Genomic DNA, 26,495 nt, shown 5'->3' with positions numbered 1-26,495 from the left:
GTGGTATACCTCCATCAGAGGGGTTACAGAGTCTTTCATATCTCGGCGACTGTTGTTGCCGCCAACTCACAGTGGGATTACCAGGAGACAGTCCCATTCGCCTTGCACCCTGGGCGCCCCTCGGCCTGATTGCCTCCGAGGAAAAGCCACTACACACCAGCCAGGCAGGCTAAGTTCATCGGGGCCATCCCCGACTCTGAAGGATGCTCCGACCTTCCCCCTCCGGACCCTTTCAGGCGTTGGCAGCTTCACTAAGCCTTGCATCTCCCACAGAAAGGTGAGACGTCCAGGTAGCCCTAGGCCACATGGCGTTGACAACGTTCGTGACGCTGTGGGCAAGGCTTCGCCTCCGCCCCCTTCAGGCCTGTTTCCTCTCGGTCCCCTCAGTCTTCAGACTGATGGAGGACTCCCCGACCAGGTATCTCACGGTACTGAGGCCAATGGCCGCTTCTCTGAGATGGTTGTTGGCTTGCTTCAACGTCTCCATCAAAATGCCCTTCCAGCAACCCCAGCCTCAACTGACTTTGACAACAGATGTTCCCCTGGAAGGCTGGGGCGCCCACCTGCTCGACCTTGTTGTCAAGGACAAGTGGTCCGCCCGGGACAAACGTTTCCACATCAACACGTTGGAAATGCTGGAAGCCGACAAGGCGTTGAGGGCATTCAAATCCGCTGTCGCGGACAAGGTGGTCCTCCTGAGAACAGACGGCACCACTGTGATGTATTACATCAACAAGCAGGGAGACTCCAGATCCAGGACCCTGCTCGAGTTCATTCTGCGCGTCTGGAGCTGGTTCATCCAGAGACAGATGCTCCTCTACGCAATTCACCTGCCAGGAGAGGACAGTGACCTGGCGGATTGCCTAACCAGATCTCCTCCGGTGCCACGAGTAGAGGCTCCATCCGGAGATGGTCAGCGACCTGTTCGACCGGTGGGGGACCCCCCAAGTCGATTTCTTCGCGACCAAATGGATCAGCCACTGTCCCCAGTTCTGCTCCAGGAGGCGAATGGACGGATCCCTCGGAGCCGCGTTCGCCTTCCTTTGGATGGGAGAGCTGCTCTACGCCTTTCCTCCCTTCCCTCTCATCATCAGGGTGGTGTCCAAGATGACAACGGACCAATCGGATGTGATCCTGATCGCTCCGTGGTAACCGTGGCAGCCCTGGTTCGCGTCTCTTCTCCACCTCCAAGAGATGCTCCCTCCGCCTCGACTTCCGTCTGGACCTGCTGTCGATCCAGGACGGCCAGATCCTCCACCCGGACATCGAGAGCCTGCCGCTGGTGGTCTGGAGAATCCAGCCCTAGCCTCACTGCCTGATGCGGTGAGGACTGTGACCCTGCCTATGCAGAAACCATACACCCAGCGGTCCTATGCCATTGAGTGGAGGAGGCTTAGCCTCTTCCTTGTAGAGGTTCCTTAGGAGATGTGCCAACCTGCACCCTCTTAGGAGATGTGCCAACCTGCACCCCCTTGGGTCAGTACTGCTACCAGCTGGAAGCCTGGAGGCGGTGCTGTCCGCTCTTTAATCCAAGCCTTTTGAACCGATGGCCACGATGGACTTGAGATTGTTGACTTGGAAGACTGCCTTCCTTGGGGTCATCACCTCCGCCCGCTGTGCGGGCGACCTCTGTGCCTTGCGGAGGGACCAGCCCTTCCTTAAGTTTACAAGGATTAGGTAGTCCTCCGGTCAGACATTACTTTCTTGCCCAAAGTACTGCCTGCTTCCCACATGGGCCAAGACATTGTGTTGCCTACTCCGGCGTCCAGCCCGACTTTGGACGCAGAGTGAAGCCTGCACTCTCTTGATGCCAGGAAGGCGCTGGTTTTTCACTTGGACATAACCGCTGCCTCCAGTCGGTCCGAGAGATCCTCTCTGTGCTACTTGGAACCAATGAAGAGGTTGCCTGTGTCCGCACAGAGTTTTTTCCAATGGGTGGCTGGTACCATCCACCTCTGCTATGAACTGTTGGGTAACCACTCCCTGACAGGGCTCGGTCACACTCCACAAGGGCAGTGTCACAATCCTCAGCATCTCTGTCGGGGATTCCCTTAGAGGATGTCTGCAAGACTGTTGTCTGGTCCCAGCCTCTGACTTTCATAAGGCATTACAGGCTGGACACCAGGGCCATCCTAGACGCAGCTTTCGGGAGGGCTGTGTTGGTCTCAGGGTTGCATTGGTTGCACCACTGATGATGTTTCTTTACAAGGTCATGTAAATTATGCCACTGTTTTCACATTCCTGTTGAATGTTAGTTTGCACAAATTGCCATGGGATTGGTCTTGCATGACCTTACGTTCCCTTCTCAGGTTCTGCAATGTTATGGCTGTGTTGAAGTGTTTGTGCACAAACAAAGACTGACTCTTTTATGGTTCAAGGTTTTTATTGTGTCAATAATATACCTTGGTTACCATAGCTTTGGTTTCAGGACACTCCCTCCGCCGCATACCTAAGCTTGTCAGTCTAAACCCATTTGTATGATTCGCAGAGACCACGAAGAAGAAGGACAGGTTGCTTACCTGTAACGGTATTTCTTCGAGTGGTCATCTGCGAATACATACAAATCCCACCCGTCCATCCCCTCAGTGTCCTGCTCTTATTGGCTCTTTCCATCGCCTGCTTGGCGGAAAAATTGCGGAACTGGGGAAAGAGCGGGAAGGCAGGGGCCTTATAACGGGTGGGCGGGGTTACCGCCAAAAAGTTTCTATATGTTGCAAAGTGAACTTTGCCTAGTGATTCCAGAAGTTTCCGAACAGCACTGCGCAGGCGCAGTGAAACCCATTTGTATGTATTCGCAGATGACCACTCGAAGAAATACCATTACAGGTAAGCAACCTGTCCATCCCAGGATTCCATAGGATGCAGTCACAGTTATTAAAGTGGAATCAAAGGGCAATAATTAGGCAGTGTTCAAGGACCTCTGCTCTGGTTGGGCGGGAAACTCTGCAGAACAGGCTTCCATAGAATCATAGAATCAGGGTCCCATAGAGGGCCATCCAGTCCAACCCCCTGCCATGCAGGAACACTCAATCAAAGCATCCCCGACAGATGGCCATCCAGCCTCTGCTTAAAGACCTTCAAGGAAGTAGACTCCACTACACTCCGAGGAAGGAGTGTATTCCATTGTTTAACAGCTCTTACTGTCAGAAAGTTCTTTCTAATGTTGAGGTGGAATCTCTTTTCCTGTAGCTTGCATCCATTGCTCCGGATCCTAGTCTCTGGAGCAAGTGAAAACAAGTCAGCTCCCTCCTCAGTATGGCATCCCTTCAAGTATTTAAACAGGGCTATCATATCACCTCTTAACCTTCTCTTCTCCAGGCTAAACATCCCCAGCTCCTTAAATTGTTCCTCATAGGACATGGTTTCCAGACCTTTCACCATTTTAGTTGCCCTCCTTTGGACACGTTCCAGTTTTTCAACATCCTTTTTAAATTGTGGTGCCCAGAACTGGACACAATATTCCAGGTGGGGGCTGACCAAAGCAGAATAGAGTGTCACTATTACGTCTCTTGATCTAGATACTATACTTTTACTGATGCAGCCTAAAATCGCATTGGCCTTGTTAGCTGCCGCATTGCACTGACTCATGTTCAACTTGTGGTCTACTTGGACTCCTACATCCCTTTCACACGTAGTCTTGTTCAGCCATGTGTCCCCCATCCTATATCTGTGCATTTTATTTTTCCGCCCTAAGTGCAGTACCTTACATTTCTCCTTGAAGTTCATTTTGTTAGCTGTGGCCCAACTTTCTAGTTTATTCATGTCATTTTGAATTTTGATCCTGTCCTCTGGGGTGTTAGCTACTCCTCCTAATTTGGTGTCATCTGCAAATTTGATAAGTATGCTCCCAATTCTGTCATCCAAGTCATTGATAAAGATGTTGAATAGCACTGGGCCCAGGACAGAGCCCTGTGGGACCCAACTGGTCATTTCTCTCCAGGATGAAAAGGAGCCATTGTTGAGTACCCAGCTAGTCAACCAATTACAAATCCATGTAACAGTTACATTGTCAAGCCCACATTTCTCTCGCTTGTTTGCAAGAATGTCATGGGGAACCCTGTCATAATCCTTACTGAAATCAAGATATATTATTCCAGTGCTGCAGAATGCAACAGAGAGGAGTTTCTAAAAATCCTGATACTATTGCTAGCACCACATTAGATTTAGGCCAAAACTGATATTTTCTGCCTGGGCTGTTGCTTTCTTGTTCATCACCTTTCTTAAAAGGGAGAATATTCCTAAAAGTTATTTTATATAAATCATTCTCAATAAAGACTAACAATTGGGATGAATTTGAACTTTGTGAAAGGCATGGGTACCTTCTTTGGCCCACTTATCAAGACACTGTTTTGTATTCCAAGTCTTTTGCTCATTATTCAAAATCTTTAATCACAAATAGAATAAGACTTGTTAATTGTTGTTGTTGTATGCCTTCAAGTCATTACTGATTTATGGCTGGCATGGAGTTTTCTTGGCACAATTTGTTCAGAAGGGGTTTGCCTTTGCCTTCTTCTGAGGTTGAGAGAGTGTGACCTGCTGAATGACACCCAGTGGCTTTCCATGGCTGAGTGACGAATCAGACCATAGTCGGCCATGTGTGGACTAGTGTCAGTCCATGAGCCATCAGTTTCTAGCCTGCAGTAAGTTTCCAGGAAACTATAAAAACATATTATGGCTGAAGTATGGTAATGGTTGGGATGCAGTGGTTTAGTGGTTAAGATGCTGACTCTGATGACCACAAGGTTGGCAGTTCTAGACACAAGTGCCATGTGGCAGAATGAGCTCCCATCACTACTCCCAGCTTCTGTGAACCTAACAGTTTGAAAACATGTAAAAGTGCAAGTAGATAAATAGGTACCACTTTGGTGGAAAGGTAACAGTGTTCTGTGCACCTCATGGAGTCATATTTGACAACGCTGGCTCTTCGGTTTAGTAGCGGAGATGAGCATCAGACCCTACAGTCGGACAGGACTTGACAGTCACATCAAAGGGGAAACCTTTACCTTTTATGGTACTGTTCCTGGCAAACTGGAGGAAAAAAACCAGTCTGCCACATCAGATAGCTTGAGAAGCACTGGTATATACGACCCATGGCTCTTTGGGCATGGTACAGTTAATATATATGTACTTGCATTTAGATTATCCAGGATTAGGCCCTCTTGTTGTTATGTTTAAATAATATTTATTTAGGAGGTGGTGTGGGAAATCCACATGGCACACGCACAAAGACACACTATATTGCAATTGTTACACAAGGGCCTTCCCACTGTGACAGTGGAAATGCCTGCCTCCTGATCTCAAGTTTTAGCCCCAAAATCTCAGAGAAAGGAAGCCCTCTAACCTGGCAATTTTAGCCAGTTTACTGTAGTGTCTTGCCTTTGCAGGTTTTTTGCTTGTGATTTCTTAAGTGTACCGTCTTGATTAAAGTAAAAGGTCAACTTCCCAAATCAGATTAATCTGGTTTTATTTGATGATGATTCACTATGCACACTGTGCTTTGTGTGTTTAAAAATCTATTCTCATTGTAATCATGGCTGACTGAACAGGCTAACTTTTATAAATACCAAATATCAAAACCTGCAGTTACACTCCCTTTAGGCACTTAAGTGCAAGAAGGATTACTTATTATTGTTAAAAATATTATAAATTGTGCTTTCAAAATATTACATACCAGGTTTGAGATGTCTTTCTATTGCCAAACTGAAATATCAACATACTTGGGGTGGAAAACAGAAACATTTAACCTTTGGATTATGTTCAGACAGTCTTCTTTAGAGTTGTTGCTGTGTGCCTTCAAGTTGTTTCCAATTTATGGTGACTCTAAGGTGAACCTACCATGGGGTTTTCTTGGCCATATTTGTTCCTCTGACGTTAAGAGAGTGTGACTCGCCCATGGCCAAGCAGACATTCAAACCTTGGTATCCACAGTTATAGTCCAGTGGTCAAACCACTACACCATGCGGGTTACTGAAACAAAAACATGGGACACATGGTGTTTTTGTTCCTTTTGAAGATTTACCATGTTCTTCTATTTCCAGTCTCACTAAGCTGAAGGAACATGCAGTTCTCTGAGAATAAAAGTGTCTTCAACCATAGGTTTTTTGTGTGTTTTTTCAACCTCATTTTATTTTATTTATTCATTTCATTTCTATAATGCAAAATAGCTGAAGCTCCCTTAACTTCTCAGACTAAAAAGGCTAGGGATGACAGAAGAAGAGCAACAAGACTGTAGAAGATGGTAAGACAGAAGCAGGAGAGTTGGACTCCTATAAATAAAGGCTTACTATGGAATGAAGCAGACCCTGATCATCCTTGGGACCGTGGTGCCATGGTCAAGAGGCCGCTTGCAAGGAGTGACTTTTTGCCACTCCTTTCCTGGCCTGGTTTGGTTTGCTTTAAGCGGCTGCAGAGCAGCTTCTCGACGATCCGGGGCCATGTGTCATCTGTACACCACACGCCCCTGAAGCGGCCAGAAGCCACACTTTGTAGTCTCTGTGCTTCATGCCTATATATACATATATATAAGACTAGAAATTTTAATCAAAAAAATTGACCCCCCAAACCCCAGGCTATATCTTTGAAAAATAAAGCATGTCTTTTTCTATTGTCTAACTTCTATTTTTGTAATGATTTGCATTCTGGAAGCTTATCGTTATTGTGTGCTTTCAGTTCATTTCTGCCTAATGGCGACTAGTCTAAGGTTGAAGCTGCTGCAGGGTTTTCTGGGCAGAATTTGTTCAGAGAGGGTTTGCCCTTGCCTTCTTCCTCTGAGGCTGAGAGTGTGTGACTTGGCTAAGGTCATCCAGTGGGTTTCCGTGACCAAACAGGGATTCAAACCTTGGTCTCCCAGTATCCTAGATCATCTCAAAACATTACACCACACTTGCTCTGGAGCCAGGTCCCTTTCCCTTCATGGGCTTCCCTAGATCATGGTGTCAGGTTGTTTTCCATCCTTGGAGCAGTATTTGAAGCTCCAGGAGTTATACACTGAGTATTGAGTTGGGGGCTTCTCCATCCCTCTTGTGTTTGAGCTTGACAGCAGTGCTTTGGGGTCTGGGAAATGGCTTGATCCCAGCCTGATAGTAGCAATGCTATGTGAATGTATTCAGAAACTACTTTATTTCAACTGGGTTCTTTCTGTGCAAAGTGAGCTTTCTATCTCAAGGCAAGGGATAATAAATAAGATATGGTTGCCATAATTGTCCACTATTACCAGGGACAAAATGTAGGACAAATTCTAGATGTAGGGCAACCGCAGGACAAAACTCAGCCCAAAATGTAGGGCATTTAAGAAAAATGGAGGACCTTAAATGTCCTACATTTTGGGCTGAGTTTTGTCCTGCGGTTGCCCTACATCTAGAATTTGTCCTACATTTTGTCCCTGGTAACAGTGGACAAATTAGGCTCTGCTCTGGGGCCACCACAAACTCCTATTCCCCAGAAAGCCATAGCCTTGAGCCAAGGCTGTTAAAGCGGTGCCAAACTGGGTTATTACTCCAGTGCGGACTCAGCCTCAATACTACTTTCCCTCCGTGCCCCTCCTGGGCTCCCTCCCGAGAGAGGAGGCTGTCTGTGGGGCGGGTGAGGCCTTGGCGAGGGGCGGGCCTTTGCGGCCTCCAAGCCCGGCCCTGCCAAGAAGCCGGGGCCTCTATTTGTACGCCTCCCCGGCTGGAGGCGGCGTCGGCGGGGACGCCCTAGTCGGAGCCGTCCCTCCCTCCGTCCGGGGACTCTGCTCCTCCTCCTGGGTCGGGAAAGAGAGCAGGGCTACTGGGGCTGCCTTTGTTGGGCTGCAGCCCGCCTCCTGCCTCCCAGGCGCCTCTGAGGAGGAGAAGGGCTCCAGGCGGGGAGACATGACCCATCTCCGGCTGCAGGGGACACTTCTGTGGCTGCTCTTCCTCGCCCTGGAGGTAAGTGAGCCATTGCGGTGGGGCTCAGGAAGGCCTCCTGACTGCCTGCCAAATGGAGGACCTGCCCAAAGAGAAAGGAATAGGGCAGGATAGAAGCCACACAGCAGCAGCAGCACAGCCTCCTAGAAGCAGGCATAGAAATACAGCTCAGCCATGCTTCTTGGTCATCATGCTCCAAAGGGAGGAGGAGGGGGGCATCTTGGGCACAATGTAGGACAGGTCCTGGAAAAGGAGGACCTCTGCTGGGCGGGATGGACACTAAGAGCCCCTCTCCCTCCTTCTCTCAATGAAGTGGCTTTGAGTTGTGTGGCTTTGAGTCATTTAGGGTGTTTTTTTTCTCCCATGAGGCTGAGAGAGTGTGACCTGTCCACTCAGGCTTGGTCTGTTGTTTCCCCCTCCTGAATTGCAGTTTTGGAGGGCAGAGTCATATGGAGATATTTAGGCTCTGGTGATGGGGAACATCATATAATGAAAATAATGAATTAGTGATAAATGAATCATGGGACAATGAGTAATAATAATAATAATAATAATAATAATAGAGTTTATTTATATTTACCTCCTCTCCCAAGGATCGAGGCGGATTACATCAATAAAAATAGTACAGAAATATACAATCAATAAAACACTAATACTGAGTTAACCATTCCTATTAGTTCTCTAAAATAACAATTCATCAGTTCATCAGTAAAAGAAGAGAGTAAGAAAGAATGAAGATATTAATAATAATTTGATGTGTTTTTTAATGACTGGTTTAGTTAGTATGAAATAGTTTGATATGAATAAGGTTTAGATAAGGTAGTAAAGAATGGATAATTAATGTAATAATTTATTAATTATTATTATTATTATTATTATTATTATTTATATTTCCCACATCTCCCTGCGGATCGACATACATATTGTAATGTGGAACATTATGTAAAATATATATTTTAAATACTATTGTGTGTAGGTTATAATATCAATAAACATTTGGCAAGTCATTTCAGAGGGGTATTTGCCACGGCCATCTTCTGAGGCTGAGAGAGTGTGACTTGGTCACTCAGGGTCCCCCCCCCCCCCCCCAAATGGCTGAGCAGAGATTCGAACCCTGGTCTTCAGAGTCACAGTCCAACACTCGAGCTTCTTCCCCACACTAGTAAACAGTGTCCATCCACAGTTTATCCATCCACTGCCATGTGGGCTATTTAGCCAAAGTACGCTAACACCCCAAATCCACAAAACTGTGTAGTTGTTGTTTTTTATGGCTAATGTTTCTCGGGGTAAGCAGGGCCTCAGTGGCGGAGTAGGAGATGTGGAAGTGGAGGCCCTCAGTGTGGCAGCCCTTCTAGCAACAGAGCAAGGAGAGACCCAAAGCGCAGGTGGGTGCCTTGGTCTCCTAAACAAAGGAGAAGAATAGTTTGTGGGTTTTTCCTAGCAGTTGTCATATCCATTTCTAGCAGTTTTCATGTCCATCGGAGGCAGATCTTTTGTAATCTTAACTACCACTCAGCCTGTTACAGACAGCCAAAATAAAGCTGCTTCGAGTCACAGTGGAGGTATGGTGTTTCAATGATGCATGCGTCCTAAGAGTCCAGAAGTTGCACCAAAGCCACGCTCCAGCCCTAAGGACTGGAGTGTGGCTTTGGTGTGGCTTCTAGACTCTTAGGACGCATGCATCATTGAAACACTATACCTCCACTGTGACTCGAAGCAGCTTTATTTTGGCTGTCTGTAACAGGCCTAAGGCTGTATCCACATGGTGTAAATAATCTGGTTTGTCAGCGCTTTAACTGCCATGGCTCAGTGCTGTGGAATTGTGGGAATTGGAGTTTGTTGCGGCTCCAGAGCGGAGCTCTGCACCCACTTGCACTTTAGGTCTCTCCTTGCTCCTCTCTGCTCTGGAGCCACAACAAACTCCAATTCCTACAATTCCATAGCATTGAGCCATGCCAGTTAAAGCGCTGTCAAAGTGGATTATTTCTGCAGTGTGAATGCAGCTTAGATCTTCAGCCCTGGAAGTCCTGGCTTCACTACATCACTAGAAAGTCCTATGGTTTAGTTTGGGTTGCCATATCTTGGAGGAAAAAAAGGAGAGCATATTTACCCACTGACTGTCTCAAACTACCCATCGCTAAGACGGCTGTTACTTTAAATACAGTGGACCCCTTGTTATATGCTGGGGTTTGGTTCCAAGATCCGCCATGGATAACAAAATCCGTGGATGCTGAAGTCCCATTAAATATAATGACATAGCAAAATGGTGTCCCTTATAAAAAATGGAAAATCAAGGTTTGAGATTTGAAATGTATAATTTTTTGGAACATTTTCAAACCGTGTATGTTTGAATCCATGTATAAAAAAATCAGTGTATAAGAAGGGCTGACTGTACCTTATAAATTCTGGGCAGCTGTAAAAGGAGAGCTTATTTTGGAGAGTGTGCACAACTCCAGTGATTTGTTTGGAAGGGTATGTACTGTATAACTTTGTTTAGAGCTCTATGGATTTTTTTGCATCACAGTTGGAGGAGTGTTGTCCTATCTTTTTAAAAAATATTATATCTTAAACGTATTTATATTTGTTTTCAGCCCCTGAGGAAGGCCTAGTGTGGCTTAAATGCATTGGGCTTTTTAGTCATTGAATATACAGTATGTAGAGAGATCTTGTAGGACCTTTGAGACTAACTGAAAAGATCTCTTTACATACTGATTCTACAGACTAAACATGGCTATAACTTTGAAATCTACCACAGTTGACCATCCTAGAGCACTTGGAGCTTGTCTCCTCTTTGTTTGCAGCTGTAAGAGGAGCCAGTTGAGTCAGTCTCAAGACACAAAACAGGCAGTCCTTGTCACCAGGGACCACCTTGGCCACAGTGGTAGGGCATCTTTCTGCTCTCCATACTCTTCCTCCCTAATGGACTTTCAGTATGGAGGAGAGTGGCAGCCCAGGAAGGACAATCGTGGCAGCAGCCCTAATCCATCTGGAGTCATGTGGTAGCCCTCAAGGGGCTGAATGTGGCTCTTTCTGGGGCTTCCCTCACCCTGCTTTGACTTGCCATGTCTTTCTTCCTCCCCTTTAGAGATCTGCTACCCAACAACCTGCTTCCCCCAGTCCAGACCTTGTAGAAGAACCTGGACATTTAAAAACAAAAAGGACACATCTGGGAAATTGGAGAAAAGGAATTTGAGTTCTGAAATAAGGGGGCATGGTCTGGCAAAGCCAATTTTTGGTAAACCTGGGTTTAGTGCTCCACACCACAAATATAGTTGGCCTCTGCTATCTGGCTGGGTTTGGTTGCAGGACCCCCGTGGATACCAAAATCCATGGATGCTCAAGTCCCGTTAAATACAATGGCATAGTACAATGGTGTCTGTTATATAAAATGGCAAAACCAAGATTGCTTTTTGGAAATTTATATATTTTAAAAATATGGATAAAAAACCCGTGGATATGGAGGGCTGTGACTATACATTTGCAAAGGCAGAAAGGAGAAACATCCTGGACACTTTTCTTCCTGGCATGGTAATTTTATTTATGCAGTTTGATCACCCCTGCAGCATAGCTATCATGACTGAACCTTCACTCAGGTTACATGTGTGTCTCATCCAAGTACATATGATGTTCAATTACATGTAAATTTTCATTGATTCTATCTTAATTGAAAGGCAGCCTTTGGGTGGTGAGCCAATTATAGGATGGGTGAAAGAAAGGGCAGCTTACATCCAGCCATTTTTCTGCTGCAAGGAGTAAGATGCTGCATATGGAAGGAGAAAAACAGCCTGGGGGAGGGATTTGAGGTAAAACCAAAAGGTCAATGCTCTGTTCAAGACCTAGTCTATAATAGCTTTTCAACAGTCTTATTCACACATTACATTCAAGATATATGTAGTTGGACTGTAACATACAACATTTGGCATGTGTGTACTGTATATAGTAGGTTGTTGATCTGAAGTCTTAAACAGTTATTTTATTTTTAACATTTGTATCTCATCTTGCTTCCAAGGAACTCAGGATGGCATACATAAGCCTTCATTACTAGCCTGAGAGAAAGTGATCTGGTTCAAGTTCACCCAGTGATTTTCATGGTCAAGTGTGAATTTATAGCTGGGACAACCCCCTTTCCCCTCCATCCTAGTCCCATATTCTGATTTGTAACCCAGGCTGTGTTGTAAACCTCCTGTGTTCATACAAGGGTTATTGGACAATTTTCCAGTCTCCTGTTGCCCACTGAAGGGCATTTCTTCAGCTGGAAGAACATGCGACAGTGTCATAACTCTTACATTGCTTTTGTCTTACTCAAGCTTAAAACTCAGGAGATATAGGGAATGGGGTAATAAAGTAAAAGAAAGTTGAAGAACAGAAAAATAAATAATAAAACCATTGATGCTCCTCTTACAACTCCTAGCATGTTCAGTTACATAGGGTTTTAAGTCTTTTTAGGGCCCTTTTACACACTATACCACTACAGCACTATGATTCCACTTGAAGAGCCATGATTTCATTCTGTGTAATCCTCGGATTTGTAGTTGCCTTGCCTAAATACCCAGGTACCAGATCTCATCAGATCTTTGAAGCTAAGCAGGGTCAGCTCTGGTTAGTACTTTGCTAGGAAACCACCAATGAATAACATGTGCTCTAAGTTGTATTTCAGAGGAAGGAACTGGATTCACCTTTGAATATTCCTTGCCTTAAAGAAAACCCTATGAAATTCATGGGGTTGCCATAAGTCAACAGGCAACTTGAAGAAACTTACACACATACATCTAGTGCCTTTAGTGCCTCACCAAAACTACAAACCACAGGGTTCCATACGATGTTGCTGTGGCAGCTAGAGTGGAACCATAGTTTATAATTGTGTTGTAAATGCGCCCTTCAAAAATATTTTGAAACTTGAACAAAACACTAATGAAAATCAGAAATGGTTGTTGGCGAACAGTTTATTTAATTAGGAGGAGGAAAGGAGGAAGGGCATAACAGGCACAGTTTAGGTGACTGAAGTTTAATTCCCTAAATCAAACAAACAAAACCTAGGAGAGTTCAATGTGTTAGTTATTCATTGAGGGTCTCAGTTCAGGCCTACACAATCCTGGGCTGGAATGCTACTGTAGGCCTCAGCATGTGCCTCTGGATCCTAAATGTCATTGCTGATTGAATGCTCTGGGAGGGGATATGGCTGCAGCTCTCTCTTCTTTTAAAGCAGTCTCAAATTGGATTATTTCTGCAGTGTGTTCTGGACCAAAAAGAATGAAAAGGCAAAACACAGAAAATGGCAACTTTGTAAGCAGTGAATCTTAATGTGATAACTCTGCTTTATTTTAACCCAGAAAAGCTATGCACAAATATTTTACTCAGATCCTTCACATCCTGGTTCCTCTAGGTGCTCCTTTGAAAGGAAGCACCAAAGAGCTGCCACCATTTTTCTGCCCAGGCATTCAAAAAGTTCTGAAGCAGTGCCATGGTGGAGAGAGTAGAAGGGCTCAGTGCTTCTTTTAGGTGCTCCCATGATGGGCAAAGCTCTTTCCTTTTGCCACTCCACTCAAAGAATGGGATGGTTCCTTTTTCGATAAGAGTCAAAAGTACTTACATTGATCAACTGATAAATTGACCCAGGGTTTTGGGTCAATTTTTTGACTAAAATTTCTAGACACATTGATGGACTGGCGTTTTTTCTCACATATGAAAACCAAGGTGGCTTGCAGGAACAAACAAAATTTAAATTACATATAAAACAGACAGTTTAAATTACTTATAAAACATAAGAACATCCATTAAAAGACTCATCTGTTACATCCAAAGATTAAACACCTGTTTAAATATGAACAGCTATGTCTGCTGTCAACAAGAGATCAAAGAAGGGACCAACCTCACATTCTATGGGAGCATCCACCAAGCAGGTTCTCTCCCAAGTCCTCGCTGCCCATACCTACATGAATGTATACACGACTTCTAATCTGCTTCCTCCACATACAAAAACCATCAGTATGTTAGAGACACACTATAATGTGATTGTTCCACTGCTTAGCATGAGATTCAAATTCTCAAGTTCTGTTTTCTGCCATTAGAATTCAGGGGTGGTTTATGGTTGACTGAAGCTTTTCAGAGTCTCATGATTCCCCCCCCCCCAGTCCTAATCTTTCTGATCTTGAGTTCCCTGTGTAATAATACTTATTTCAGTAAATGTCCTGTCCTTGGAAACATTTGGTTTAGCTCATTTCCAGAACTTCCCCAATATCCACTAGGAACTTAATAATGGTCAGTCTGCCCTTTCCTTTTTTTCATGTCTATTAAATTTTGTTTACGCAGTGCAGTCAGGTTGGAGGAGTGGACTGTGGCACAAACCAGATGATAGAGCAATACAAGATTAAGGTTGCAGTATACAATCCATTTAGAAAAGCAGTGCAATGCTTCCATAGGCTCTAGTGAACCTTAATAAAAGGGCCTTTCAGTATCAGTTGTTAATGCTTCATGCACACATACCCCCCCCCTTTTTTTTTTTGGTCTGATGTAGGAGAACTTCCTTTGATCTAAGCGTTTAAGTCTTCCACACATTTAGGGTTATTAGCATCATTTAGACCATAGAACACAGCTTCACGGTAGTCTCCAGCCTTCTTTTAAAATTGGTTTTTTGGACTTGAGCCCTTTTAAAAGAAACTAAATGTTCTTTTATCGCCAAATGATTGTATATTGTGGAAATAGAATGCTGGACTAGGCAGAGCTTTTATCTGATACAGCACAAATACTCTTGTGTTCTTAGGCAGTCCTTTAAGTTTCCCCCTAAATGACAACTGTTCAGTAATGTCAGAAAAAACTAAGATATGTACATGAGAGAATGGTTATAGCTCCCTATACCCCTGGCCAGCGGGACTCAGACCTCTTAGTCTGTCGTCCTGTCTGTCAGACCTAGGGCCTGAACAGACCAGCCAAAATAAAGCTGCTTCGGTTCACTTTGGAGATATGCTGTTTAAATGATGCATGTGTCCTAAGAGGCTGGAAGCTGCACCAAAGCCATGCTCCAGTCCTAAGGACTGGAGCGCAGCTTCTGGCCTCTTAAGATGTGTGTATCATTTTAACAGCATACCTCCAAAGTGACCCAAAGCAGCTTTATTTTGGCCTGTCTGTTTGGACCCTTAGTTTAGTTTCTTGGGCGGGATACAGACCGCCCAAAAAGGGCAGTCTATCCGTGCCTTGTTTTGCTGCACGAGGGAGCCACGGTGGACAAACTGCACGGCTCCCTTGCGCAGCAAAAAGGACCCGCAAAAAGTGGGTCCTTCTTGCGGCGTCATAAGGACGTCACAGTGCGCCAATGGTGCACTTGTGACGTCCTTATGATGCTGGGACGTGCGGACGCTAAGCATCTGTCATGTGAAAATGGCAGCGCCCGTGTAGACAGGGCGCCGCCATTTTGCTGCCGCCAGTACATACTAGGCTAATCCTAGTATGTACTAGGGTTAGGGAGCGTCTGAATGGTGCACGCTCCCTAACCCTACTGCCGCCACCGCCACACTACGTTTTGCCAGTCTGTATCCCGCCATGGTTATTATAAGGTGTGTTTTATCTGCTAGCATGTATAAAGCCAACGAGTGGAAGGAATAGTGAGAGCATACCTGCAAAGCTGCTCTCAACACTGGCACATTCTGTGGATGCAGCGGAAGTCCCACAGCCCCATTCACATATTGACAATTTGTGTGGAAGAGTCTATTGAACAGGCTTCTAATGTGGGACTGGATTTTGTTGTTGAACAGGAGTATTCTATACTTAGATGGCAACCTGCCTTATACTGGGTTAGAGCCTTGGTCCATTTAAGTCAGTTTTGCTTATAGTCACTGACAGTGGCTCCCCAGGGTTTCAGAATCTCACTTGGAAATCCTGGGAATTGAACAAAGGACCTTTTTGCAGGGAAAGCAAGTGTACAGTCCCTGAGCTTCAGCAGTTGGTCAGTAGTATTATTTCAAATATTTCTTTTAAAAAATGATTAACTCCTAACAGCTGAAGAAATCCTTGCATTTCATTCTTCTGGCTGTTTTCACGAACAAAAAAAAAAAAGCTAGGCCTGATGGATGGTAACAGTTTTCCAGTTTTAAAATCTACCAAGCTGTAGCATTTTTGTCAATAAATTGAAAGCAGTGAATTAATGCCACATTGTGAGACACGAAGGAAATCCTGTGGCTGAAATTAGGCATGTTGCCAACTGGAGAAAAGGTCACAAAACTCATAAGCCAGATGGATGCTATTTTGAGCCTTGCAGCCTCTAGGCTCAGTGATACTGCATTGTCACTGAACCAAGAACTTATAATAGCACAACGTTTGCATACTAAAATATATTAAATATACTTGGGCCTAACAATTAAAATACTAAATGCTCATAATTTGATTTTTTTTTCTGTACATGAGTCTTCCTGAACCTGAAGATGTTTGGGGCAGGGCTATCTCTCTGTCCCAGCACCAGAGAGATGGGTGGTGAGGATCTGGGAGAGAGCCTTCTTGGTGGCTGCTCCCATAGAATGCTAGGCAGGTCCCTGCTTTGATCTCTTATTGACAACAGGCCCAGTCATTCCTATTTAGTTCAAGGCCTTTAGTCTTTAACTGGGTGTTGCAGAAAAATCTTTTAATGGATATGCTGTATTTATGTTTTATATGTACTTTAAAGATTTTAGTATGATTGTCTCTTAAATGGCTTTTTAATTTTTGAACCACATATTATAATTTTAACTCTATTTTGTTTCAAATCTATACTATAAGCCACCCTGGTTATCATCTGTGAGAAAGATGAGATATCAATCAATTGATCAGTTAAATATAAACAAATCATGCTAATCGTAAATAATTTAACATACTTTGCTGTAAGATGAAGCTGGGCAGTTGTGTCCCTCCAGATGATGTGAGAGTGCAGCTCCCAGCATCCGTTGCATTGGCTGTGCTGACAAGAGCTGATGAGGCTTGCAGTCCATAAACATCTGGAGGGACACAGTTGCTCTCCATCTCATAAGAGAATATATAATAGAGTCATACTGAGATACTCGGAACTGTTTAGAATATATTGTAATATGGATACAAATAGTTAACCAGAGTTGGAAAACCAATGTGAAGAGGGAAGGGAAAAGCAGGGCAAAGATAAGAATTGCTTCTTTTTCCTGCTCTCCCACCCTGCACCCATTTTTCTTTGTTCCAATGCATTGTCCTCTGTTCATGTCATAGATCCAGAAAAAAATTATGACTTGAGTGGAAGGGCTATGGTAGATCTCCTTGGGCTCAGGTCCTTCGAATCAGCTCTGCACTTCTGCCTTGGCCAGAAGTACAGGCTTAAATAAAGAGGCTTCAGTGGCAGCAGCTGTCTCTGAGGCCATGTCCAGGGAGTTAGGTCCAGGGAGATACCCTTCCGCAAGCCTCATTGAGCAAAACCCTCAGGTATTTTAGAAAAGACATGTGTGGCTGAGCAACATGAAAATGTGGTCAAAAGGGTGTGTCCAGGCAAGAAAATGGTAAAAAGTATTACCAAGGGAAAACACGTAACGCTACTATTTTGAGAAGGGAAACCTTACAAGTACTGAGTTTAGGTAAGTCTGGAAAAAATTCTTCATATCCATAAATATAATACTCTCTCTATATGTACATGTGTGCACACACACACAACATGATTAATATAACATGATATAATACATTATTGTAACATCAAAATGGCTTTATCTCAGACTCATCTCAAACTACAACTTTCTCTCAATCTGTGGTCAGTGCATGAGTTCTGTGTTCACACTCCCTCCCGCTACAATACACAGGTCAAATCCAACTTCCCTTAAACACTGACGTGTTCACCATGGGCCAGTCATAGCCTCTCAGACTGGCCTACTTCACAGGGTTTTTGTTAGGATAAAAATGGGATGGGGCAACAAAAAGTAACGTATTATATTTTTAGCTCCAGGGAATCAATGGAATGAAATGGGTTAAGAAAACTATAGTTGGAAAAAAATTATTAATCATAGAAATGACTAAATGCATAGAAATCCATGCATTTCAGTGGCCTTTTAGAGTGTTTCCCTTAGGCTACCATCCTCTTCACATTTGCCTGAATATATTGGGGTTTGTTTCTGAATACATATGTCTGTGATTGCATTGTTAATCTAAATGGAACATTGCTCTTTAGGCAAACTTTAGTCTCCCTCTCACATACACATATACTCCCCATTTTCTTTTACACCCACCCACACCTACTCCTGTTTCTTTCTCTCGCTCTCTCTCTGTGTCTCTCTCTCTCATATACATACATACAATCACACGCTCTCCTGCCTCCCCTCCTCTTTCTGACTCTGATACATACACCCCCAAATAATTTGACATCCTCAATGACAGCTGTGGACTGTTAGTGTTCCCTGCATAAAGATCTGTGCCTGCCTGCCTCTTGCCCCCCAATAGCAGCCAAGTCTCATGAGACCCTTCTGTGTCTTAATGCTCCCAGCTTGTATATGGGGAGGGGCAGAGTAATGTTGATGTTGCTTCTCTGCTTTTCCCTCTCTCCTTCTTGCAGACTTCAGGAAGCAAAAGAAGTAATCCACTCTCTTCCCTACAGCAGTAGTCCTGTGGGGCTTGGCTGGCACCTGGGTTGTAATAGCTTTGGAATAGCCTCTTGCAGCCCATTAAAATAAAAGATATACAGAGTCTTGCCAGCATATTGGCATCCTTGTCTGTGATAAGCTAACCAGTGCTGGTTATTCTCAGACAACTGAATTCTGACAGTGTTAGCTCCTCCATCCTCAGTGTTCAATTGTTCATACTAATTCAAACTAATACTTGGCTTTCATCATCTCTTTGCTAGACTGGCCAGAAATATAATAATTAAGGGGCTTATCAAGAAGACATTATATAGGCCAGTGGTTCTTTGTACATGTAAGCTAGGAAGGCCACAAGTATTTTATTCAGCAATAAAACTTATTCCCAATAAAACCTCTTAAAATTTTAATCTCTATTCTTTGTGCTTTATAGTAGTAAAATTTATGAACAATAATTACAGTTTTCGTCTACTTCTGAAATTATTGTTTGGGGACGTTTTGTGTTTACTTAGTCAGAACAATATTAATGCATTTTATGTCATTAAAACTTAGGGTAAATGATAAAGAACTAGGGCGAAAACTCCTCTATCTTTAATGGCTGTGCAGAAGAGAGAATTACAGCAGGTGTAGTTTGTTACTGCATAAATTGCTTCTACACAACCATTATATGTACAGGAGCCTTCTCCAGTTTTCACTCTGGCAACCTGAAACAGAACACTTGTAAACCTATGACTGTTCTTCGAAAAAGTGGACTTTGTGTTTCTGTCATGGTGCAATGCAGGTTCTTTGACAGAATGACTGGTTGGATTTAAGATACAAAAGGTGATACTAAAAGAAAGAGGCAAAGGGTTTGGTTGTCTAGGTGACTGACAAAGCAGTACACATCCCAGCTAAGATAAATTGGCTTTGCTTTTTTAAAACACTGCAACAGCTAAATCAAGTCAGCCAGAATCATTATCACCTGCCCAAGGGAATGAAAATGAACTAGAAACCACTATGCAGATGACACCCTTCTTGTCTAGCCCTAGTCCTTTCCAGCTCAATCCAAGGGCCCGCACAGACCAGCCAAAATAAAGCTGCTTTGGGCCACTTTGGAAGTGTGTTGTTTAAATGATGCATGTGTCCTAAGAGGCTGGAAGCTGCACCAAAGCCATGCTCCAGTCCTAAGGACTGGAGTGCTGCTTCTGGCCTCTTAAGAATCATGTGTCATTTAAATAGCATACCTCCAAAGTGACACAAAGCAGCATTATTTTGGCCTATCTGTTCAGGCACCAAGAAAGTTGTCTGGGTTCTAAACAGGAATCTGTCAACAGCAATAGACTGGGTGAGGGTGACCAAATGAGGTTTAATCCAGAGGTCCCTGGTCAGCTGAAAGGCAGGTCAGGGAATAGGGATTCAACTTGTGCTTTGCAGGGTTTACTATCCCCTGAAAATGCATTTTTGTAACTTGGATGTACTGTACTCCTGAATTCTGAGCCTGTAAGCTCAGGAGTGCATTTCCATAGCTAAGCATTATGTACCAGCTATGCTCATTTCTTGAGATGTCAGATCTGGCTATGGTGACACATGCTTTACTTATATCCTGTTTGTATTACTGTAGCATTTGGAGGCTGTTTGGACATTTCTCAGTGGTTATCCTTTCTAGATGTTGGAAGGCTCCTGGGGAGGACAGAATGGTCCCTTCCTTGTTGTCCTTCCGTCAGTTGGCAAAGATGTCGTAATTCAGACAGGTTTTTAGAACTTAAGGCTTTTAAGGAACAGGCTGTTAAAGAGTGTTTATTGTTTTAAATTGTACTGCTTTCAGTGTTTCTTATTTTTAAAAAAATATGTTTTAGATTGTTTGAACATAGTTAATTGTTTAATTCTGTTTTAATGTTGACTTTTTGTATGCTTTTAATTATATTGTTATTATTGTGAGTGTTGCTCTAACCATTTCTTCCAAAGCACACATGTCCAGATAATGGTTGGGGCAGCAATTCCCATAGAGGCCAGCCGCTTACCAAAGCTCTGTGAATGTGAACCCAGCAGCTGGCTTCAATAAGCAGTTGGCAGAAGAAGGGGCAGGGGAAGCAGCCTTTGCTCTAACCCCCTCCCAAACCACTGCCATCACTCCCTGCCATTCTGTGTGGTGCTGAAGAAAACACTGAAAAAGCCTCCTCCCGGAAAGTAAGATAATCATAACCTGATGTCAGCCCCCTCCTTTGCGTACCTAGGTTTTAACTAATACATTTTAGGGCCTGAACAGACAGGCCAAAATCAAGCTACTTTAAATACTGCATGCAGTCCTAAGGACTGGAGCACAGCTTTGGCACAGCTTCTGGCCTCTTAAGATGTGTTTGTCATTTAAATAGCATACCTCCAAAGTGACCCGAAGCAGCATTATTTTGGCCTGTCTGTTCGGGCCCTTAGTTAATCTGAATCTCTTAGCTCTTCCAGTTCCCTATTACATGAAAGTGAGACCACTACTACTGCAAGCTTATCACTCAAATGCTAACGATCAAAACCAATGGAAAAAGGTTAAGAGTTCTGTGCATTCTTTTCCCATTCCCCAAGAAATGCTGTATTTTCTTAAGGCCTACTTACCAAGTTTTGTAGGTGTTTAAACTTCTATCATTAAAGAGTGACGTCTTATCAAAATAATAATAATAATAATAATAATAATAATAATAATAATAATAATAGGATTTATTTATATGCTGCCCAATCACTGGGAATCCGGGTGGCTTACAACAGAGGGGATAATAGACGGTTCCCTGCCCTCAGGCTTACAATCTAAAAACACTCAAAGAAGGGGATCTGCAATGAATCCTGGCTGATGAATAATAAATAAGAAAAGAAAAAATATAGCTGCCTTGGATCCTGCACAGGGATGAATCAAATAAATAAATCAGAAAACATTCCTAGCAATCCATTATTTTCCAAAAGCAGGAATTGGATGATGCCCTAAAGGGATTGCCATTGTTCTGTCATTGTTTATATAGGTTTAAATGGAATTTCACTTTGTTAAATAAATTGTGGTTGTTCCGGCTACGCATAGAAATATTTATTTTGTTTGTGTGCATGTCTCCAGTGCATTTGTATTGGCAAACCCAGTGAAAATTTCTTTTCATATTCATTTTGGTAATGCCTTACCTAACTTTTTTTTTAATATGAAGAAAGACTCCTGCAAAGTTAGTCAATTAACCTGAAATCAAATTTTCTTCCTTTGAATTGTTTGTGGATCATGGCTCCATGATATACTTTTTTATCCTGCAGGAACATTATAGATTGTGGATGTTGCAAATGGGGAAAGGAAGTAGTGCTGGGGCAGCTCATTTGTAAGATAAACATTCCACACAGTCTTGGTAAAAGGTCTGCAGTAGTTGTCCTGTTCTTGGTCTTCCCTTGTGCATGTGGTGTGTGTATATCTCCTTTCTGAGCAGCATTACACACACGCTCACACACTTATATACAGCCTTTCTCAGCACCATTGCAGCTCATAGCCATTTGCCTAGTCATCTATGGTTCTACCACTGGTCAGAAAAAACTAATTTCAGGTGACCAAGCAGGAAATTAGAAGAGAGGTGGTTTTCCCACATCTTAAGGCTCTACTTTTATTGCCTTTCATCTTTGTGGTAACCCAGAGGCCATTGGGGAAGTATGTGTGATCTTCAGAGGCCAATTTGACATAACACATACCTGTCCTCTCATTCCATTTGAAGGTAAGATGTGTTCTGTGTAACCCAAACACCTTCACTTCTTTATCTCCTCTGCATGATATTTTAAATCTTCATCTGTTCCTGATAAGGGAACTTTGGTTTTGAAAGCTAAAACCAAGACTTTTATGCATTTTTGGCTGGCCTAATAAAGGTGTATTCCTTCATTTGTGTATTCCTGCATTTGATGTGTGGTCAACACAGTTACTTCTGCATATTTTATTATTTGTATATTCTTACAACCCTTTCTTGTACTGTATATGACTATAAACCTGTTTTCTATTGTTATGGAAAGCACATCGGTAGAATAAAGAGATACATTTATTCTCCTGGTTGATTATAAGAGGACACTGAATGTTCCAGTTAGCTATAATGCCCATCTGTATCATTTGATGCAAATAACTCGTAATGCACTACTAAAATGTTAATTGAGCCTGATCACATGGTGGTCACACTGAAGTAGAGTTGGATGAGTTGCCAAGAACAAACAACTAAAGTGAGGCTTTATATAAACATAATTTCTATTAGAAAAAGCTGAAGTGAGGAGATATGTACAAACTATTTCCTTTTTTCCTCAAGGAACAACTTTATAGCCTTTTGTGTGTCTTTCGGGCTATGTGGCCATGTTCTAGAAGAGTTTCTTCCTGACGTTTCACCAGCATCTGTGGCTGGCATCTTCAGAGAATGTGAATCATAGAATCATAGAATCGTAGAGTTGGAAGAGACCACTAGGGCCATCCAGTCCAACCCCCTGCCATGCAGGAAATCCAATTCAAAGCATCCCTGACAGATGGCCATCCAGCCTTTGTTTAAAGACCTCCAAGGAAGGAGACTCTATCACCCTCCGAGGGAGTGCATTCCACTGTCGAACAGCCCTTACTGTCAGGAAGTTCCTCCTAATGTTGAGGTGGAATCTCTTTTCCTGTAGCTTGCATCCATTGTTCCGGGTCCTGTTCTCTGGAGCAGCAGAAAACAAGCTTGCTCCCTCTTCAATATGACATCCTTTCAAATATTTAAACAGGGCTATCATATCACCTCTTAACCTTCTCTTCTCCAGGCTAAACATCCCCAGCTCCCTAAGTCGTTCCTCATAGGGCATGGTTTCCAGACCCTTCACCATTTTTGTCACCCTCCTTTGGACACGCTCCAGTTTCTCAATGTCCTTTCTGAATTGTGGCGCCCAGAACTGGACACAGTATTCTAGGTGGGGCCTGACCAGAGCAGAATACAGTGGCACTATTACTTCTCTTGATCTAGACACTATACTTCTATTGATGCAGCCTAAAATAGCATTGGCCTTTTTAGCTGCCGCATCACACTGTTCACTCATGTTCAACTTGTGGTCTACTTGGACTCCTAGATCCCTTTCACACGTAGTTTCATTCAGCCATGGACATAGAAGAGAGCTGGATATATACTTCCTATGAGATTGGGTAAAGAGCAGGAGAAAGAGTCATGCTCTTAGCCCATGGTTAACTATGGAAGAGGTTCTTACTGACATTCCAGAACTGTCCCTCCAGTTTTAGTTTTATTAATATGGCATAAAACGGCATACTTTTTCCCAGTTCTTTTGGTTCAGTAACTGCTGAAATATCAGTGTTTGTGCATTTTTGGAAGGCATGAATGAGACTTGCATAATAGACTTACATTATTATTTTTGAATGTTAATTTATTCTTGTAATGGGTTGCCTTAGGAAAGAGGGAAAATATAACTTTTAAAGGATGATGACTCAAATTATGAGTTGCTGAAGAAAATCAGTTGATTTGACAAGTTTTGTATCCTCAGGAACAAATCGGTCTGATAATGGTGTTTAGATTTCTTTCTTCAGAAAAGCTGTTCTGCTTTTCCCCCCTGGATACTGCAGAGGCTTTTGAATCTTATTCTGGATGATTTGTAGGCCAGGGGAATTGCTGTGTGGGGAGGGCAGATTGTGAATAAAAAGATGTCAGTAACCCATCCCTTCCCTCCACCTGTTCTAGAGTACTGTACTTCGACCTCTTCACCACCACTTTTGCTGGTTATTTGATTTCTTGTCCTTCCTGACTCAGTTTACCAGAGATAGAGGAGAATGGGTGAAGACTGAAGGGCAGCCATAGAAGAACTAGACAAGATCCCAAAGTGTAAAGATATACATCTGAGCACTGAAGTTAGAACCACCCAAGCCATTATATTCCCCATCACCATGTATGGATGTAGGAGTTGAACAATGAAGAAAGCCGACAGATAGAAAATAAACTAATTTGAGATGTGATGCTGGAGAAAAGTGTTGTGGATACCATGGAGAGCCAAAAAGCCAAGCAAATGGGTCCTTGAACAGACCAAGCCTGAGCTCTCATTGGAAGTCAAGATGACAAAACTGAAGCTGTAATATTTGGCCACATCATGAGAAGGCATGACTCACTAATAATAAATAATAAAAATAGTAATAATTTATTTTTATCCCGCCCCTCTATGCAACACAACCAGGGTGGCTTACAAGATTAAAACATATATTCCCATAACCCACAATCCCACCCTCCCCTAAAAGAAAATTAAACATCTTATAGTTTAAAACATATCTTAAAATAATAAATTAAACAAATAAACCATGGCTTCAGTGGAAATCGGAGTAAACAAACTAGGCTTTTTGGTGGCCAGGTATCTATTTAGGGAAGGCCTGCCAGAAGAGATCCAGTTTAACAGCTTTTTAAAAGCCATGTAAGGTGGCAATGTGATGCATCTCTTCTGGCAGGCCATTCCACAATCTGGGAGCAGTTGCCGAAAAAGTCCTCTGGGAAGTTGCAGACAATCTGGTTTTTATAGGTTGTAGCAAGTTCCTCCCGGAGGACCTGAGTGCGCAGGGTGGATTATACGGGAGGAGGCAGTCCCGAAGATAGGTTGGACCCAAGCCATTTAGGGCTTTCAAGGTAATAACCAATACCTTGTACTGGGCCCGGAAACTGATGGCCAGCCAGTGAAGTGATCTTAAAATTGGTGTGATGTGGTCTCTTCTAGTTGTACCTGAGACCAACCTGGCTGCCATGTTCTGCAGTAATTGAAGTTTCTGAATCAAGCACAAGAGTAGCCCCATGTAGAGCGCATTACAGAAATTGAGATGGGAGGCTACCAGCGTGTGCACCACAGTTTCGAGGTCCCTAACTTCCAGGAAAGGCCCCAGCTGGTGTATCAGCCATAGAAAAGACAGTAATGGTAGGGAGGTTGGAAGGCCTAAAAGAGAGGAGGACTGCACGCCAGATGGCAAGACACAATCAGAGAGGTCATGGGCCTGAACTTACAGGACCTAAGTGGAGTACTGCAGGTGAGGAGGTCTTGGAGATGTCTCATTCACAGGGTCGCCATGCGTTGAGGCCAACTCAAGGGCAATTAATAAAAACAACAACAACAGCTCCCAGAGTTCTCTAGTCATTTCCATGCTGGCTAGGAATTTTGGGAGTTATAGTCCAAAAAAGCAATTTATCCAAGCTCAGGGAATGAATGAATGAATGAATAAATAAATAGAACTACCCTTTGCTAGGATAGGGAGCAGGATTTACCACTGTGTTGAAGAGACTGAACAGAGGGCTAAATCAGATTTCTTTAATACATAGCATTCAGCTATATGTCTTGTGTTTCCTTAATTAATTACAGGCAGCGGGGATCTTACTTGGAGTGCTGTACAGAGTGCTTTCCTCTCCCCCTTCCCCAATGTAATTGGAAGAACATCCTATTAGATGAAAGTCTATAGAAACTTTAATCTAATGGCTTTAGTTACAGGGGTAGTGATTTGTTTTGATTGTTGTAGGGCCGGGGTGGGCAAAGTGCAGGCAATGGGCTGTATGAAGCCCCTGGGGTCAGGAAAAAAAGGGGGCTCCAAAATGGCATCAAGGCGGTATAAAGGGCTTTTCCACCATGTTTGAAGGCCTCCTGGCCCCTCAGGGGTCAAAACAAATGTTTGGACCATATATTTTTTTTTTGCCTCAAAAGGCCCTCTAGCAGGTCAGGAAGAACCAAAAACATGGTGACAATGCCCTCATGTTTCTTGGGGGTGTTTTGGCAGCTAAATGTTTATTTTATTTTTTCCAGGAGTGGGTGCAGTGAGTGTGGGTGTGTGGCTCACTAAGGAATTTGGAACTGGTTGGGTTGATGTGCCTGCTAGCCTTCTGTAGTTGCCCATAAGCATCCCTTTCCTGTGTGCTGCATCTCAAATGCGATTTCCCCATTTCATCCTGTAACTGAGTAAGGAAAAACAAGATGTGACATTGTAGGATGTGTATCAAAGGAAACATGCAGTTTGGCCTAAAGTAGATGCTTCAACTATATGTAGCTGTGAATTATCCTTATGAGAAACTCATCTTTGGCAAGTGCAGCACCCAAAATCTACCATCCA

General features: G+C 43.4%; 1 protein-coding gene across 1 annotated transcript in view; it reads left to right on the top strand.

Moving 5' to 3' along the window:
- Window positions 1-7,647: 7,647 nt before the first annotated feature.
- The window catches only part of VOPP1 (VOPP1 WW domain binding protein), a 71,885-nt gene continuing 53,037 nt past the window's right edge, over window positions 7,648-26,495 (top strand). Inside the window, exon 1 of the mRNA XM_089532531.1 lies at window positions 7,648-7,907. Coding sequence (XP_089388657.1) covers window positions 7,851-7,907 — 57 coding nt within the window. The 5' untranslated portion in view covers window positions 7,648-7,850. The remainder of the gene's footprint in view (window positions 7,908-26,495) is intronic.

Source organism: Sceloporus occidentalis, unplaced genomic scaffold (assembly GCF_023333645.1).
Source record: "Sceloporus occidentalis isolate IW3139 unplaced genomic scaffold, rSceOcc1.0.p SCAF_7, whole genome shotgun sequence".
Classification (NCBI taxonomy): domain Eukaryota; kingdom Metazoa; phylum Chordata; class Lepidosauria; order Squamata; family Phrynosomatidae; genus Sceloporus; species Sceloporus occidentalis.
The sequence above is the reverse complement of the archived record's forward strand: the minus strand, read 5'-3'. Positions and strand labels throughout refer to the sequence as shown.